Below are 18,786 nucleotides of genomic sequence, written 5' to 3'. Positions count from 1 at the left end.
TTGTGTCCAGTTTGCACACATTTCTGCTTGTTTAATTTTAGTTTCTTTTGTATACGAACACTCTCTGCGTTTAAAACACCGACTAGCTCTTCTGGCACTGCAGGGTTGTATTATTGAAAAAACAAGCTCTAGGAGTTGCACGATAACTACGTACATGTTGCGGCATATGTTACGGCTTTTGTTCACACAGCGCTCATCCCGGGTCGAATACCGCAATATTACTAGGTCCCCGACCCGGGTCGAATTCTGTAATCAATCCCGGGACGTGGTTGCTTTCACACAGAAGGTGACCCGGCAATGTTCCGGGAATATTGCGGGTCCGACGTGCAGTGTGAAAGGGGCTATAGAGAGCAAAAGGAGTGTCCTGCTTTTCAGATTTTCATCTTAACTCTTGTAATGTGTAACTCTTAACTCACGTGTGTCTCATCTAGATCAGGGGAGATATGTCACAAATTGTTCTCATATTCGTCTGTACACTGTAATTTTAGTTTTTTAAGTTGTAAATAAAACAAACTTTTTTTTTCTTTTTCTTCAGTGCACATCTTTAACATTAATGTAGAGTGAATTCAGGGTGATTTGGACACTTTTTCCAAGTCATCCCAATGGAAAAAAGTGTCCCAATCACCCTGAATTCACCCTACATATTTCTGATCATTATTTCAGCCCACCCCACCACCCCCAACCTACCAAAGAGCATACCATATACACACCATACAGTGTGTATCATACGCAAAACTGCGTAGCATGTGCACGCCAAAACCCATTTTGGCGTATACATTCCACGAGATTGCGCACTCTTACTATTGATACGCATTACCATGTGATCGTGTTGAAATGGTCTATCCACACTCATTTTACAGCTCTACACATGTGTGTCAGTAATTGTCTCATTTTATTTTTCCTAAAGAATTATTTGGTTAAACATCTGAGACGAGGTTAAGGTCACCTGAGCTATAAAAGAGCAACCAAATGCACCTTAACCCTCCGACATTATCATTTTAACCATCTCATTGACGGCCAGGGGAAAATGCAAATGAATGAATCAATGACAAAGCAATTATAATCTGTTATGTCTTACACAAGTTATTTGCATGTGCGCATTTGCATCAAATCCGTGGCGAGATTTTGCAGTCTGTCCCAGATGTTACCTCGAGAGGTGGATTTTAGGAGGAAGAAGGACAGGAAATAATAGGGAGCTGTGTTAGTTTACTTGAATGAGGAATGATTTACGATGGTGGGTAAAGCACTCAGCCTGGTTATGTAACACATATAAATGGCTATCTCAAACACTCATTAATTTGATGGGGAGAAGAGGCCTTCACCAAGCCGAACAAAAGCCACCTGGCTCATTTTGTTTTAAAAAAGAAAAATGCTAATGTTGTGGTGGATACCTGATTGATGCTCGTTTTTACCCGTCGGGTCCATTTATGTTTGTATAAACTGTTATTTATTCCATTGATAGGAAGATGACTTCTCATTGTGTATGTTAAATTCAAAGTGAGTGAAAGTCAGTTACTTGGAGGCGATAAACACAATGAATGTCTATGTCAGTGAGAGTCTGGTTTGTTACGTGATGCCTCGCAGGGTTCCATTAAGACAACAGAATGCAGTGTTTTAGCAAGGAACAATGCCTCTGCCATTCATCAGGAGATGCGTTTAGGTAGAGCGGAAGAGAGTGGAGCAGGGTTCAGTGAAGACAGCAGCAGAGAGTTAAGAGTTATTTGACGGGGTGACGTGCATTTGACTAATGAAATGAACCGTGAGTTGTACACCAGCTGTGCTCAGTTGGTGATGCTTGCGAGAGTAATGTGTTTTTCAGCTGGAATTGGGCCTGTCCTATTGTGAAGAATACATTACAGCTCATGACACCCGTGGGACGCTGCAGTGTTTAGCCAAGACACTACCGTCACGCAGCTGCCTGGTGTTTGTGCACCTGAATAAATAAATAAATAAAAAACAAGTGTCTCTACGCTTTTTTTTTTTTTTAAAGAAACAACTTTTATTTCAACTGTGTTGGCAACATACCAATGTTTTTTTTCTTTCTTTTTTTAACTTTTATAAATGAATGTCTTATCTTGACCACCATACCTTTAATAAAAATAAACATTATTAGAGGTGACTAACAACCACAATGGTAACATGTGCCTTATTTGATCAAAATATATATGGTTGCATTTTTATACATTATGAGACAAAAAAATGTTTGAGAACTCAAAAGTCAGATGTGAGGGATAAGAATACACAGTATTACACACAGTCTTAGAAAGAACTGACATGAGAGAGTGCCTTCTTTCACATTTATGAAATGAAAAATAAGACCGCTGAACAGTTCATGCAAAAAAAAAAAAAGAAAAAAAAAGAAATTTGATAAAGTAATAAAAAACAAAAACGAGAAAAAACAATGCAATCTCAAAAGACTAAGTCATTTATGATTTAACATCAGATACTCCAATAAGAACAATGCTAAAATGAAAACCGTGGTGGACTGGAAAACAAACAAACAAACAAACAAAACCTGAATTAATAATTGAAAACAAACCAACAAAATAATAATAAATTAAGATAGCCATGCATTTAGCAAGGCAAACACTAGTATTTGGAAACTGGATGCAGCGTTTATGGATGTCAGTTGTGTGAAGCTCTAATTAACATAGACTCCTTATTTATTTTTATTTTTTTGTATTTTTTTTGTGTTGTTTTTCGTCATGCTTCATATAGAATCCATTTTACATCCAAATCTGAGACAGATCTTCTACACAAGGCCTAGAAAAGAAAATGGCCTTCTCTTTATTATGCTGATATTTTTATTTTCTCCAAAGTCATATCCCATCCCTCTCTGTGAAGTGCCATAATGGTAGATATATTTATATATATATTTATATATACGTAGTTATATTTTCCCTTTGTCATTTGGTACATAAAGTGAAATCATTGCGTGTTGTTTGGCTGTGGTCTCTTAGTAGGCAAACAGGAAGGGGAGGAGCTTATGCAGGATCAGCAGAGTGATGTAAAGGAGTGGTTCAGTGGCTGCCATGTTTCCGGAACCTGCAAATGTCAGTGAGAGAGACAAAAGAGGTCTGTTAGATCACAGTGCACTCGCATATAAAATGTTTAAACATTCATTTTACCAAAAACATTAGCAGTAGTTTGACAAACAGAGCATCTTCGTTGCTTTTAGTCTGAGGACATTTATTGCATCAAAATCTGATTCAGCATGTGGGCCGTATTTCACATCGTTAAAGTCCTTCAAAAGGCTCTTTCATAACAACTGCTCAGCAGTTTTGTTGTTATCCCCTCATTCCTCCATCAAATTTGACAATCTCGTTTTACAAGACCTAAATGCAGTCAGCTCTGCTGGAGATGTTGAAAAAAAAAAACCAAGGCACACAGCTCCTAACACGATAGATAAAAGCCCTATAGGGCCTCCATGTAAGCTACTTGCCCTCGTGTGGAAACTACATGACATTTCCTCTCTGTGACTGACAACAAAACAGCAGCTCACGGGCCTTTTGAGTGCTAGCCAAGAACGGCACAGCACAATATGGCAGCAGATTGCGACACGAGCGCACTTACACAAACTCGCAACAAACACAAGAAAACGGTGTGTGCATTTAGATCACGCATTCTTCCAATATAGCAACAATGTATGCATGTTCTCACACAACATGAACACGCTAGTAATGATTCACTGCTTAACGGGGCTGCGGTGCCGCTGACTTTTAGAGTGTGAAATGGCCGTCTGTTTCCTGCAGTTCGGATTTTCCCATGGCCATTCCTCACGCCGTCCCTTTTCCCTTACTCTCCCATCATCCCCGAGCCGATTAGCATGGTGTGCCAGGCTGCATCGTGACAGGAACAGCGCACGGCACGCTAGCACGACATCACACGAGCTCACAGGGAGCGTGTCTTACAGCGGGCTCCTGGAGCGTGTCCATATGTCTAAAGAACCCACGTTTATTTTGCTTGCTTTCCTCTATCATCATTATTGCAGAGAGGACGGTGTTGTACTCATGCATGGTTGGTTGAGTTCTTGCAGGGCGGTTGGAGAAACGCTGTGGTTCAATTTCATGCTCTTTCTGCAAAGTCAAACATTACAGGAGGGCATATTCCCGTTTTGACAAAGAAGCGTTGAGCTTCTTCTCTGTATACTTTGTATTAGTATTCTGTCTGACGACATAACAGACATTAACTGTAACAACCTGACATATTGAAGCTATAGTGGGCCACACATTTGCTCAAACCAGAAGATCGTCCTTCAAAATCCACACTCCGCACGCAATGAAAATCCCTTACCATGGGACATGATAGATACACACGAGATTAGACTAAACAAGGGTAAGTGAATACATGAACAGACGTGCAAATCAGCTAAAATGGCAAAGTCATGACCCTGACTGCTGTGGAAATAATTACAGTCAACATCGACGCAGAGGGCTTCTGCGTCCAGCTCATTACTCACATGTCGCCAATAATCTCCTCCTCTTCCTCATTTAACCCTCTAGAAAAGGACATTAATCTGTCTGTTCGCTTAATAACATATTTAATGAACACACCCCAGTGATCGAGGTCAGAGACGCTTTTAATATTATTTTATAACCTTTGAGGGATTACGGTTCTCGTGCAGCTGTGTAGAAATGGGAAAGGTAAATCACGTCTTCACAAAAAAAAAGCCCACGCTTGTTTAATAATTAATGCTGGTCGAACAAGCGAGGGTTGTCTGAATTCTTCAGTTCTGGTGAATTGATTTGTAAGGATTTTTAAGATACATTTGAATTCAGGCATGTCTTCAACAGACTGACTGCGTGCAGAATATATAGTCTCTGGGCCATTTGTCCCATTGCCCTTTTTCTCACTCTTTTAACTATATGATACATGAAGCATCCCGCCTCAGGTCTTGCCACAACCTTGACATGATGTTTTAATGTGCACTATAGTCACTGTAAAAAGCAGAATTATCTTAACTGACCCTGTTCTTTTCTAGAGATGAATGCTTAAATGCATCAGCTCACAGCAATATTCCCTTCCGTCCAGCCCTCGGGCCATGCACAAATGACCTGACATTCTCCATTAGCTTCTCCTGATGCAATGCAGATTGTCTTGATGGCAAACCATCCTGATCTATGTGCTGTCCACTTCTGAATCATTTTATACTGGTAGTAACATTAGTATTATAAATGCAGTGTTCTACAGTTTTTTTCTTTCTTTAAATAAGTCACGTCATATTTTGCTTTCATCAATTGTTTTTAGTTGCTTCTGATCTCAGCAGGTGTTCTTACGCGGCGCTATAATGGCCCTTGAGGGCCCACTGGAGGATAAGAAGCGGTGGACTCTAAAGATGAAGGATTAGAGGCTAACGGTGTGATCATATCTGTTGAGCTGACGCCATGTCCCTTTCCCTCTCAGGGATAATAGAGTTTCAGCAGCACACTCTTCACACCTCAAAATCCAATTGACTATGGATTGTCAAAACCTGGCTTTATAAGCTACGGGCATATGTTTGGCCTCCCGAGCATGCCTGCGAATGCGGAGGCTGATACAGTAAATCAATGACACCTGCGAATGATTTCTCTTTTCAAGTACTTAAGATGCCGATAGATCTATAATGAGTTATAATATCAAAACATTGGTACAAAATAACAGTGGAATTATGATATCTTCACTTAAACGGATGACCATGCAAAGGAAAATAAGAAACATTGATAAAAAGGTGGAAATGAAAAAGTGCGGGTGACACTTGTTCCCTCTGGACATGACCAAAGCTTCAGCGGACATAAGATTTAAGCCAGAATGGCTGAAAAAGAGAGAATATTGATCAAGCCAACACATTTAGTATGCTGTATATTCTGGCAATTGACCTATTTTAGCCATTTCACCAAGGAAAAGACACAGTTATTGCTTAGATGTTATAGACCTTAGTCAGGGTAATGATATATATATATATATACAATATAGATTGTTCCATTGCTGATACGTCTTTCTAAGAAAAAAAAGAAAAAAAATCAGTAGAAAAAAGATCTACATAAAAGAGTTTCGAAAGCTGGGAGCTCTTAAAATGATGTGATCTGAGATCTTTTTACAGCGCGTGCCTTGGTTACGTCCACGTTCAACATGCTGTCTAAACTGACAAATGTCTATATGATTTTTGGCAGTAGCTAATTACATTTGAACCTGATGCATTACAACCTGATATAGCTACACATTATTAAAATCAAATAATTTTTGTTCTAACCATCCGTTATCATGACAAGCAACTTCTTTTGGTAAGTTGCTTGGTTTCTCTTTCTGTGATGTCGGCCACATCCACATGGATTTAAGGGACTAATGAAGCATTACACTTGTACTGTAAATCAAACATCAAATATGGATGTGCTCTCAGTTTTACTCTTTTCAACTGTAGCATGTCATGAGAGACAGGCTCTGATTTCTCCTGATTTAAATATGCATTTTCCATGATCCAATCACAAGTGCTTAGCACTAAATACATGTGGAAATTGGGTCAACAATGTTTTGTGATCAGATTGCTAAAACGATATATTGAGGTAGTCAAAAATGTATCTGAACATTTCACATTTGTAGTGGAAATGCGCATTCATTATAATGCATCCCTGACCATGGGAAAACACTGCCTACTCACTGTTTAATCATCTAAAAGTGCGGTCGCATACCGTTGTTTGGCAAATTTTAATGGGTGAAATCCAGTCATTTCAATAGGAATCCATGCAATCATGAATATTTGGCCAGAAGATTTTCCCATGCAGATTTTGCATTAGTTTCAACAGAAAGCTGATTGGTTTAAAAGTGATTTATGTGTGATATGTGCTTCACACATCTAAACTATTGAAAAAAGACAATGGAACTTTTTACCCATGCAATTTTGTTAATGTGACTGCACCTTAACGTAATCGTTCTGGGATGTGTTGTGACAAATCGCCTTCCTTATCCTTTTCATTGGCCTCTTATCCCACTCATTTGTAAGCCATGTGAAATGCATTCATATATTTAATAGTATTCCCACCTAACTGTGATGAAATATGTAGGGACTATATAAATCCAAACAAAAATGGTCACATGAGACTAATTTGAAAAGCATGTTAAGACCAGACGGGGACCCACTTCATATTAGGTGGCCTTAACTACCATGTACTAACATTTAAACGAATAATTTGATACAATGCACTTTGATACAATGAACACAATAAGTACATATTTTTTGATGTTATACATAGTAATTTAGGGCCAGTGAGCCACCTAATATAAAGTGGGACCTAAGATGGAAACGGTAGTGTTCAGATCACCAAAAACATTGTAATACTAGGTTGAAACAGGGCCTGATTAAATGTGCAAACAGAAAGAACCGTCATGCTACTTTGTAACTGATTGTGTTGCGTTACTTTTTCTGTGTCTGGTGTGGTACAAATAGCTTCCACCTGGTTAGTAGACAGTATATTGGTGTTAGTGTAAACCAAAGTAACATGCTATTAACAGTAAATAGTGGCAGATGCTGTGCAACAAATAAAATCTTGTTTGCACTATGTGCAAATAGTGATAGATGCTATCAACAAAACAGACATAACATGGGATTGTCTGAGCTAGTATGGTGGGCAGAGTAAGTGAAAAGTCTTTGCCAAATATGCTGGCAATTTGTGTAAATATATATGCTATTTTGTTGTGAATTTCTCCCTTAATTTGATGTCCTTAGTGTTAATAAAATTAATAAATGAACACAAATAATGACTATGTCAGGTCTACACACTCGAGACACACATCTAACAAATCATCCTGAATCTTTTTTTATTTCAATCTAGATTGTCCACTATTCTGTCACATCCCATTTTAAAACATCTTCTACATTAATTTTAGCCAACTATCATATATGTGATTCGAGATGTAAACATCACCTGGAAGCTGAATGAATAAGGTTTCCATTAGAGTGCCCAAGCTTTCAGTGTCTTAGGACAGGACAATATTTGGCCAAGATAAAACTATTTGAAAATCCGTAATCTATGGGTGCAAATAAATCTAAATACTGAAAATCACATTTAAAGTTGTCCAAATAAGGTTCTTAGCAATGCATTTTATTGATGTATTTACAGTAGAAAATTTACAAAATATCTTCACCCCCCCACAACGCTCACCTTGGTACACAACTAAGCACAGTTGCCCAACATGACAGAAGCAAAGATGAGACAATTAACACTCATCTACGAGTGCTGAAGTGCTTCCCACGCAGCGACAATGCACAAACCTATCCAGTAAATAAATGTCTGCGGCGGGGGGCCTGCAGCTGGATGAGGCTCATCAGTTAAGTGTGAAAGCTGTCCAGTAGCACTAAACATTGGTCTTCTCCCCTCAAGTATGCAATCAACCCACCACCACAACCCCCTGCACTCGCTCTCAGTAAGGATTGCAATTTGATGACAGGTGTTTTAACTTTGCAAAATGTGTGGGAGGCAAAAACGAGCTTGAAAAGTAAAATCAACCACACATGCATTCTGTGTAATTATCACACGCAAAATAACCAGGTTTATGTCGGAGTGCATTAGATGTAGAGAGGACGTAGAGTTCTGAGAACACACACACACACACACACACACACACACACACACACACACACACACACACACACACACACACACACACACACACACACACACACACACACACACACACACACACACACACACACATACACACACACAAACAGAGACTAGATTAAAACAGCTGTGCGGCTGGAGTGATATAAACCTATCAAGGGCGCCAAGGTCACTTGAGGTGGCCTGATGCATTGTGGGTAGAGACATTGCATAAGCCTATGTGTGCTTCTCTTATTCTCATATCTTTTTCTCTTTATTGTATTTCTTTCTCTCTTTCACAAACTAGTTTGCTCTTAGATTGTCTCTTTACAACCTGCCTCCAAACAGAACAAAGATAAACATTCTGTCATTGTTTAAAACCCTTTCATTATTGTGTGAAACACACACACGTTTTCATGTTTCACAGAGGCTTTCCATAGACATGATTTTTATACTGTACAAATGATACATTCTATCCCCTAAACCTACCCTTCACAGAAAACTTTCTGCATTTTTACATTTTCAAAAAATAAAAAAATAAAAAAACAACTGCCGTCTGTTATGTTAAACTGCCGTATGTTAAAAATAATAATATTAATAATAATTTAGTCTGATTTATAAGCTGTTTTCCTCATGGGGACCAACACAAGTTCCCACACGGACAAGGATTTCATATATTGCCATCTCTGTGGAGACATTTTGTCCTCATACACACACACACACACACACACACACACACACACACACACACACACACACACACACACACACACACACACACACACACACACACACACACACACTTTACAATGACTGTCAAAAGGATCAACATAGTCAAACACATTTATTTTCATTGTATGGAATGCTAAAACATTCTAAATATCCTTTTTTAAGAGTGTTTCACAGAAGAAAGAAAATCATACAAGGGTGTGTTTCCCGTTCAATGACGTAACTCACTGATGAACTACCCGTTGCATCGTTGAAGAAATCTACTAGCTAGTCACGACTGTTTCCCGAAACCATATTGTCGCAAACCTGTCGTTCAACAACGGTGGTTAATGATGTCACGCAGGTGGTGGAGTAATGACTGCTTTTAATTAATTATTTTGAGATAGAATTTATGCTAGATTTTTTTGCTATAAATTAAGGACATGGCACCTGAGGGACTAATTCTTATTTTTCTCAGTTATTTTGCTTTATTTCCAGATTCAATCACAGGCTCGTTCTTACATACTAGAGCACGTCCGCACAACCGCACTCTTCAAAAAAAGGTGCTTTAAATCTTTTTACAAACTAAAAAAACATAAATGACATAGATATAGATACAAATTGTACTAAATGTCAGCTTGCTTATTATGATAAGGATTTATTAAGCCCACATGTCATGCAAACTAGAAACTATGCTTCTAATCCACACAAGTTTATGTTGCTGTTTGCGAATGCTCGTTGGAACTTTGTTGATAATGACGGAACTTGCGACCATTGTTGGTTAACGACGCTTTTGAGAAATGCACCCCATGTTAGGAATGACATGACGGTGAGCCTGTCACCGTTTTCCTGTCCCATTGCTCTTTCTGATTGCCAAATGTAAGGGTAAATCTTAAAATTAACTTGCGAAATTATATCATTCAAACCTGTTTTGAATAATCTCATTGAAAAAAAAGAAACAAACAAAAACCTTTAATGTTGACTTAACATAAGGACAACCCTGAGTAGCTTAATTATACAAACAGAAAGCACTGGCATTAATATGAAATGAGCTTCTGAATTAATTAATGAAACATAATCCTGGGGCAATTTCTTATTCCACTAAAAATAAACTCAAGTGGCATTTAATTATAGACACACATCAAAAACACATTTTAATGCTTGACACTCTCATTAGAAGAGTGGTCAGACAGGACCTGTTCCTTAGAAACCAGCAGTTTTCTAACCTTTTTGCTTTTGGAAGTTTGTGGGAATCTGTATCCTTTTTCAAAAGTGCAATGAATTAATCTGCTCTTTTCCAGTAAGGACAGACATTCCATCAAGCCCTGCTGGGAAAAATAACAAATAAAATAAGCGAAAGCAGCAAGAGACAACCTGACAGTGTGTAGAAGGCCAAGCTTATCAGCTCCCGCCCGTGGCGTTCCTTTAATATTAATTGTTTCTGCCACTCAATGAGATGACATTGTGGAAAAAGTGACAGATACACGTTTTCGAAAGAGGAGGTGCATGTCTGTGAGAGGGAAAGAAAGCGAGTGTGAGCAGCGAGGGGTGAATTTTCTTTCTCTCTTCAAAAGCTGATACTGTGGTCAGAACTGGAAGGTGCAATCCTTCAAATGTGGCAGATGACTCTTTAACCTTCTCACTTCAATGAAAAAAACGGAGCTCTTAACCGAAAGGGAGGAAAAAGAAAGCCAAGATAAATTTAAGATCTTTCTGCCCAAGTTAAATGTGCCAAAGCGCTTACAGACACATGACGGTGTGACTAGCGTTGGTTGGCTGGTTTTGAATTAATTTGTCTGATTCTGTGAGAGCCAGGCTTAAAATTCCTTTCCACATTCAGAAATGTATTACAGTGGCTCTCCATCATATTAAATGCAAAGTTACACAAGCCCACAAACAAAAATAGCCCAAAACATTATTCTACAATTATTTTAAAGAAGAAAAAAAAAAGACTAAAAAACTAAGTTTTAATATTTTTGACCATAATGCCTATAAATATGCTTTTATGATCTGCAATTGTATGCAATATTGGAGAAATTAGCATTGACCCAAACCACTAATGATTTTAAACCATGGTTTGGATTTCAGAGCAATGGCAAATTACCTAATTATACAAAAGCACATTCCTGTTTTTTTTCTTTTTCTTCTTCCAATAAATATGGTTAATTGATTTTTTATTGCAATCCTAAATTTAACCCACTCTAAAGGGAGAACAATAAAGGATGAGGTATCCGAATAAATAGACAGATGGAATGATACACCGTGGAGGATCAGTGCACTGGCCCTCTTAATGTCCGACATGCTCGCTCGCCAAATGGCTGCCTCCATGTCTGGCTGCACTAAAGACAGGGCTGGCTGAGCATGTTGGCACACATACAGTCACTCCCACACACACACACACACACACACACACACACACACACACACACACACACACACACACACACACACACACACACACACACACACACACACACACACACACACACACACACACACACACACACATGTTTGTTTTTGTGAATTGTGGGGACATTCCATAGGCGTAATGTGTTTTATACTGTACAAACCGTATTGTCTATCCCCTTACACTGCCCCTGCCCCTAAACCTACCCATCACAGGAAACATTCTGCATTTTTACTTTTTCAAAAAAACTCCTCCTGTATGATTTATAAGCATTTTGAAAAGTGGGGACATGGGGTAATGTCCTGATATGTCACCATTTTCTGTAATACCTGTGTCATACACATGTTATTATACACATTTTTGTCCTGATATGTCACAAAAACAAGCACACACACACACACACACACACACACAAATACATGCGGATGTATACATACACACGGTTGTCATGGTCTCAAAACAGCATGCATCACAGTTTTATATATCATCAAATGCATCCCGCTGCTTAAGCTTCTTCACCAAGAAAGATGGCATAACAAGCTACATTTACTAGCCTAATAAACATTAAACATTTTATTTCGTTTGCACAGGGAAATTAGTTGAAGCCTCAAACACCACTATTCAGATGAATCACTTTTTCATTATAGTTTCACTCAGTGAGGAGACATTAAATTGATCATAAGTGACAGTAAAAACATAAGACATGTTATCAAATATTTCTATTTCAAATAAACACTGTTCTTTTGAACTTTCTTTTCACCAAAGAATCAAAAAAGCCGTTTACAACCCAGATAATAAAACAAAATGGTTCTTGAGCACTGTACGCATATTAGAATGCTTTATTAAGGATCATCTAGCACTGAAGACTAGCGTAATGGCTTCAGAAATAATAAGCCTATTTACAATAATACTGTTTTTATAAATGCAGCTTTGAATGAACATAAGAGACTTAATGTTTTTTTTAAAAACATCTTAGCGACCTCAAACATTTGAAATGTAAATTGAATGTAAATTAATGTTTCACATAATAGGTTTGTTTTGCTGAACAAGCTTGTAGAATCTCAAACTATATGAGAATCTAAAATATAACAACATTCTCATGAAAAGAGGTGAATGGTTAGGTTTATAAAACAGAGGATGATATCAGTTCTTGTTCACCGCCTGATCCCTATGAAGCAACTAATGACAGGAACGTGAGACATTACCTTCAACTATAACTGTGAACTTCTGAATTCACTGTATCAGTCTATAGTCCACATGCAGGGTAAGTCACTGCAGGGTAATGTATCCCTGCCACAAACAAACTCCTCTGGCTCAGCTAGAGACTTGATGTAATCGCCCTCCGTTGTCTGCAGGAATCACTCCCGCTGTGACAGAAGTGAGAGTCAGGACACACCCAAGCCTCTAAATCTCCAATGAAGCCCCCAATAAATAGAGGCTTGACCCTGAGGCCAGAGTTAAAGAGACAAGGTGATATCTTGATAACCTTCTCTGTCACACTGCACCATGGTCATAAAGAGACAAGAAGGGTCGGGACTGATGCTCTGAGGCTGGACAGATCGCAATACCACCTCCTGCTTAAGGCAGACATTGTGTCGCCAACAGCTTTTTTTGCTTGCATTTTCTCACACAGAGCATAGAGTGCACGATACATAAAGTATCACACACACACAAACACACACACACACACACATGTTGGTCTATGTGGTTTACAGGGACTCTCCATAGGCGTAATGGTTTTTATACCGTACAAACCGTATTTTCTATCCCCTTACACTGCCCCTGCCCCTAAACCTACCCATCAGAGGAAACATTCTGCATTTTTACTTTCTCAAAAAAACATCATTTAATATGTTTTTAAGGCCATTTGAATCATGAGGACATTTGATATGTCCTCATAAACCACATTTATAGTGTAATACCAGTGTAATACCCATGTAGTTATACAAATTTGTGTCCTCATAAACCACATAAACAGGCTCACACATACACACACACACACCCACGTGCACACACATCTTTTCCTCCCAGACAGCTTATGCGCAGACAGAGGTTTGATATGGCAGGGTGACAAATTAAACCTTCCAGCAAATGTGATTATTCTGAGATGTGTTTCAGATGATAAGTGTGTGCGTGGGTCAACAATCTCTTACATAATGGCGACCAAATGTCAGCACTGTGATAGAATAACCTGAAAGCACCAACCCTAAGCAGTGGGTGGGGGGTGTGCGCGGATGGCAGCCAACTGTCCCCATAAGGAAAACAGCTTAATAAACATAGTAAATAATAATGAAACTCTTTATGAGTGCAATTATGGTTGGAAAAACATGCTCTTATGGGTAAGATAAATAAAATATAATTAGCTCAGTATAAAAACAAAAAAGTCAATGCCAGTCCCAACATCATGAAAAAGCAATGTGTATGGGCCTACATAATTTGCCTACACTGTTTAGAGGTAGGGCAATACAAGTGAATTGCCTACTCTCATCAAAACATATATCAGAAAGTAGACAGCACTCTTAGGAGATATGTCAAAAGACAAATCTGCTCAGTCATCAGATGTAAAGGTCTTAAGTGTATGGTCAGTTAATAAATGTTCTGCATTTCACTATGAGCCACATTATAATATACACCAAAACTTCCCAATGACTTAATAATTTAATTCCTTTAAAAAAAAAATCTTACAAACACCAAACGCCTGATTATTTTTCCTCACTCGGCCGCTCGGTGTCGCTGTTGCACCGTCACTCACCGGATCCGTGCTGTTGTCTCTGGATAGATGAATTGCCTGGCCGAGGCGAAGCTGACGACTTGACTGCAGATCCCGTCGTAGTTGTTGAGGCGGGAGCGGGTCCCATTCCAACCGGCGGAGGCACGCGGGGTTTTCCCTGACCCTGGCCCGGTTCAGACGTGGCCCGTCCACCTGTCGCTGTGTTGCTGTTCCTCAGTGGCCACCGATTCTGGATGTGAGACACGGCCTCCTCGGCCAGCATTCCCTCGCGTGGTGTCACGCGCAGAGTAGCCTGCACCTTGTATTCCTGAGTCTCATCAGAGTACAAGTCCAAAACCCGGCATTCATACACTCCCTCGTCCTCCTTCCGCACACCCGACAGGCTGAGTTTGTGGGAAATGGCGTTGCCCTGGACCCTCACCGTCTGCTCACGAAGAGACAACAGGTTTTGTTGACATGTATCAGGGATTTTGCAACCCAGTCTTTTTAACCATTGTGTTATTTAACATTAAACAACACATGTCCAAAATATGGGGTTGACGGACAAACTGCTGTTATACAAAGGTACATTTTACATTCCTCATATTACCTCAAAATTACCAAGCTGCAAGCAAAGTAGTAGGCAAATCATATTTTCATATGTCCAAATTGATAGTTCTCTTTTAGAAAATGAGAGCGTTCGCCTGTGGAGGTAACTATAGTAACAGTATGCCGCTCAAGAACGAGAACTTTGCGTGGAACAGTTAGCCTAGGCTATCTAATGCTTAAATTACCAAACATAGCTCACTTTCATTAGGCTACTTGTCACTTTTATTTAGGCTATTATAAATTCTCATCTCACATGCAGGCTATAGCTTATCAAAAGTAGGCCTACTAGTCTTGAGCAATAATATTTGAGAGAATTAGCTACCTGTAGATTGTTTTGTTTTAGAAACTCTCTCTCTCTCTCTCTCTCTCTCTCTCTCTCTCTCTCTCTCTCTCTCTCTCTCTCTCTCTCTCTCTCTCTCTCTCTCTCTCTCTCTCTCTCTCTGTAGCTAACGTAATTTAAATACGCACATTATTAGTCATTCGTATAAAACATGCAAGTCAGCTCCAGCATTTAAGGAATGTCACAATAACGTTCCTTTGCCTGTTTATCTCATATAGGTCCTATCGTTTTTTTTTTTTTTTTTTACTTTTATATTTTTGTTCTTTCTTCAAGTGATATCGTGATCACATATCCTAATGCCATTATCAAAAAATACAATCACTGTAGAGGATTGTATACTCACGCTTATTTTCGTGGCGTCCCGGTGGGCAACCTGTAATAGATCACATCAAAACAACATGAATGTCCAGCCAGAGTAGTTTAATTAGACTACTCGTGTCACAATATAAATGGGCGACTTTTATTGAAGCTTGAAGTCCGTACAATTAACAATGAGAGGCCCACTTATTGGCAGTAGCACCATGGACAGCAACAGTTCCCTTTAAGCTTTCATAGCCTATGTGATGGGATTACCGGCTCATTGATAAAAGCGGGGATGCATACGGTGAAGGTTTTTATTTATCTAATTTTTTTTTTTTTTACTCAAAAGTTTTTTTTCATCTAGTTATGAACCATCTTCGGGTAAATCATATTTATTTATTTATTTATTTATTTATTTATTAAGCATGACATCACACTCGTCCTTTTAAATGCCCACCCACAGACACACAACCCAACTTGATTCAACGACGTAAATTAACAATGGATCGCCCCAGTGCGTTAAATTAGGATCACTCATCACAAGGTATCCATTTGGACGCAACTGGACACGTGAAGCCCTGCCACATCCCACTGCGGCCATCAAACAACACTCCTAGTACGACTCTAATACTTATACAAACGATGCATGTGTTTATACGGCTTTGAAAACAACGAAAGCCCCGTTACCTTGGCTCTGTTGGCCGGAGCACTAATTTGCAGTTCGTGAGCGAGCTCTTTAGGGGCCGCTTCTTTGAGGTACCACCACTGAATCTCCAGAGAGAACGGCGAGACTCCGACGGCTCGAAAAGCGCACGGCATCTCTATGTCCTCGCCCTCACCGACACTCACATCTTTGGGCACTTCAGTAAATGTGGCTTATGAAGAAAACACACCAACAACAGACAGTTTGGTTAAAAGAAACCAATCGAATAAAATGCATATATTCAAGACGTTACACAGCCTATCTAATCGTTGTTATAAATTATATCTTACTTCAATAGGCCTAATATTGTGGTTAATTTGGGAACATGGTCAATGCTCTACACGTAATCATAACAAGCTTTATCATTTTTACCCAGTACAGGCTCAATAAAGATGTAGCATGAACAATCTATTAGCCTAAACTTAACCAAGTATACAGCGAATTAATTTCACATAAGGAAAAGAAAAGTGGGGAATCTAAACAAATTGTGCTCACGCTGAGTAAATACGCAACATGGGAGAGACTAAAAATCTGCCCAAGTTTACTCACCATTTACACAGAATAGCAGGGGCGCATTCAGAATGAAATAATAAAAGACGCTGTGGAGTCCCCGTTTTTCCATGTCATAAATAAGGTGGTTAGACTGGAGAACGAGTGAAAGCGGTCATTTGACCTGGTGATGCAGGTTTTATTTCATTGGCATCTCCATAACTTCGTCTCGTTCGGGTTTATTCTTTCAAATATATAGTTTCTTGCCCGAAATGTAGAATAAAATGACTGCAATCTCCAAAGTAAGATACTCCAAAACGATGCTGCGTCAGTCAAGAAAAAAAGTAAAATCCAATGCTGCGGACCAGAAAACCCCTTTTTCTGTTGAGAAAACTGTGTAAAAAGTGTTGCTCTCTTAAGTATCCTTCGCCCCTAAAGAATCCTCTGTTCCACCATTTGCTTCTTATCAAGGTAAAACTTGCTTTCAACCGTAAGAAATCTGCTCACTTTGGTCTCCATTAAAAGAGAAAAAATCCGTGATTCGTTTCCACCCATCACAAAACAATCCCGCGTCTTAACCCGTAAACCAAAAAAAAAAAAAAAAAAACCTAAAAACTAAAAAAAAAAAAAGCCCAACGTCGGAAGACAAGAGGTTCCCTCGACGTTTTTAAGGAGCAGTTAAGCACATAAACGAAGAAGCGGCATCAGTAGATCGTTCCAGCTCGCGCCACCGGAACCCTCTGCTTTGTGTGTGAGCGCGTGAGCTGCGAGGAGGCGCTTTGGCATTTCCAGACCACTGACAGACTGACGGGGTTTGGGAGCAAACTAACCGTCTCTGTCTCTCAAATAAGCATACGGCTCGACCAATAAGAGGAAAACCGTAGCTGCGGACGTATAAAGCAAATCACTGGGAAATAAAAGGAGCTTGCGGTTCACTCTGCGAGATCAACAAGCGACTAATAAATTAACAGCCGTTGCGTCATGACTCATGACCAGATGTATTTCATTTTAATATGAAACTGCGATAGCTACCTCAGATTAAACATATAGCCTACCCTTAATCTCCCTCTCCCATCATTTGCCTCTGGTTACTGATAATAATACCATCGAGGTAATCTGCATTTCTTCTCCTCCCTGCTGGAAAATCCAGATTAAACTGGTATCTGTTTTGAAACATGATAACTGTTTTCAAGTTGGTTTAAGATGGTCATTAGCATGCATTAGGTCTCTGAGAATTCAGGAACAAACCAGCTATCATTTGGTCAAACATTTCAGAACATGGTGGCTGTTTAACTGTGCAATGACCTGCTAGAACCAGCTAATGACCATTTTAGAGCAGAACTGCAGTATCCAAAACCACTGGAAACGGTATTTTCCAATAGGGATGGCAGTCAGTCAAAATAAATATCTGCATACTTCCTTTAGCCTTGCATCACAGGATTCCAAGAAGTCAGGACTTGGTCTTCTGTCTTTTCAGCTCAGATTCTATAAATATGTTCACAATTATAGTGCTTATTATTAGTGTTCAGTGATCGGGGAGATCCTGCCTTAGCAGGGATACCGAAATGGGAAAGAAGCAAAGTGGTCAGTTAGCCAGATAGGCCTATAAATATAATTTAATGATGGACAAATTTGACTTTAGCTAAATATCAGTTTATGGCTGTATAATAATAATAATAATAATAATAATAATAATAATAATAATAATAATAATAATAAACAGGAAGAAAGGGCGTGGCATATTGAACAGCTCCTCCCCTTTTTATAAATAGCCAATAGCATTTAGTTTATATCACATCTGACCAGAGCCGTTAAAGCCTCAGTTTCCTTCTAATCTTTAACCGTTTCTCCTCCTAATCTCCCCCATATCCCTTTTTAAAATACAGCATTCTGTGCAGAATTCAAATGGGTCTGATTCATATGATCTGCTCTGTACTATAGTGTATC

General features: G+C 39.1%; 2 protein-coding genes across 2 annotated transcripts in view; both read right to left on the bottom strand.

The window, feature by feature from the left end:
• Positions 1–18,786, bottom strand: part of nae1 (nedd8 activating enzyme E1 subunit 1) — a 230,906-nt gene that overhangs the window by 181,064 nt on the left and 31,056 nt on the right. The gene's annotated exons all lie outside the window — the stretch shown is intronic.
• On the bottom strand, positions 1,992–17,910 carry vstm2b (V-set and transmembrane domain containing 2B). Its single transcript, XM_067437804.1, has 5 exons — positions 16,900–17,910; positions 16,335–16,522; positions 15,691–15,720; positions 14,441–14,843; positions 1,992–3,045 (listed from the first exon to the last, which is right to left on the bottom strand). Exons 1-5 carry the CDS (start codon positions 16,970–16,972, stop codon positions 2,957–2,959), a joined length of 783 nt encoding a protein of 260 aa, XP_067293905.1. The 5' UTR covers positions 16,973–17,910; the 3' UTR covers positions 1,992–2,956.

The sequence above is a fragment of the Pseudorasbora parva genome, chromosome 1 (genome assembly GCF_024679245.1).
Source record: "Pseudorasbora parva isolate DD20220531a chromosome 1, ASM2467924v1, whole genome shotgun sequence".
NCBI classification, from domain to species: domain Eukaryota; kingdom Metazoa; phylum Chordata; class Actinopteri; order Cypriniformes; family Gobionidae; genus Pseudorasbora; species Pseudorasbora parva.
Note: the sequence above shows the minus strand (reverse complement) of the source record. Positions and strands in the feature narration are given on the sequence as shown.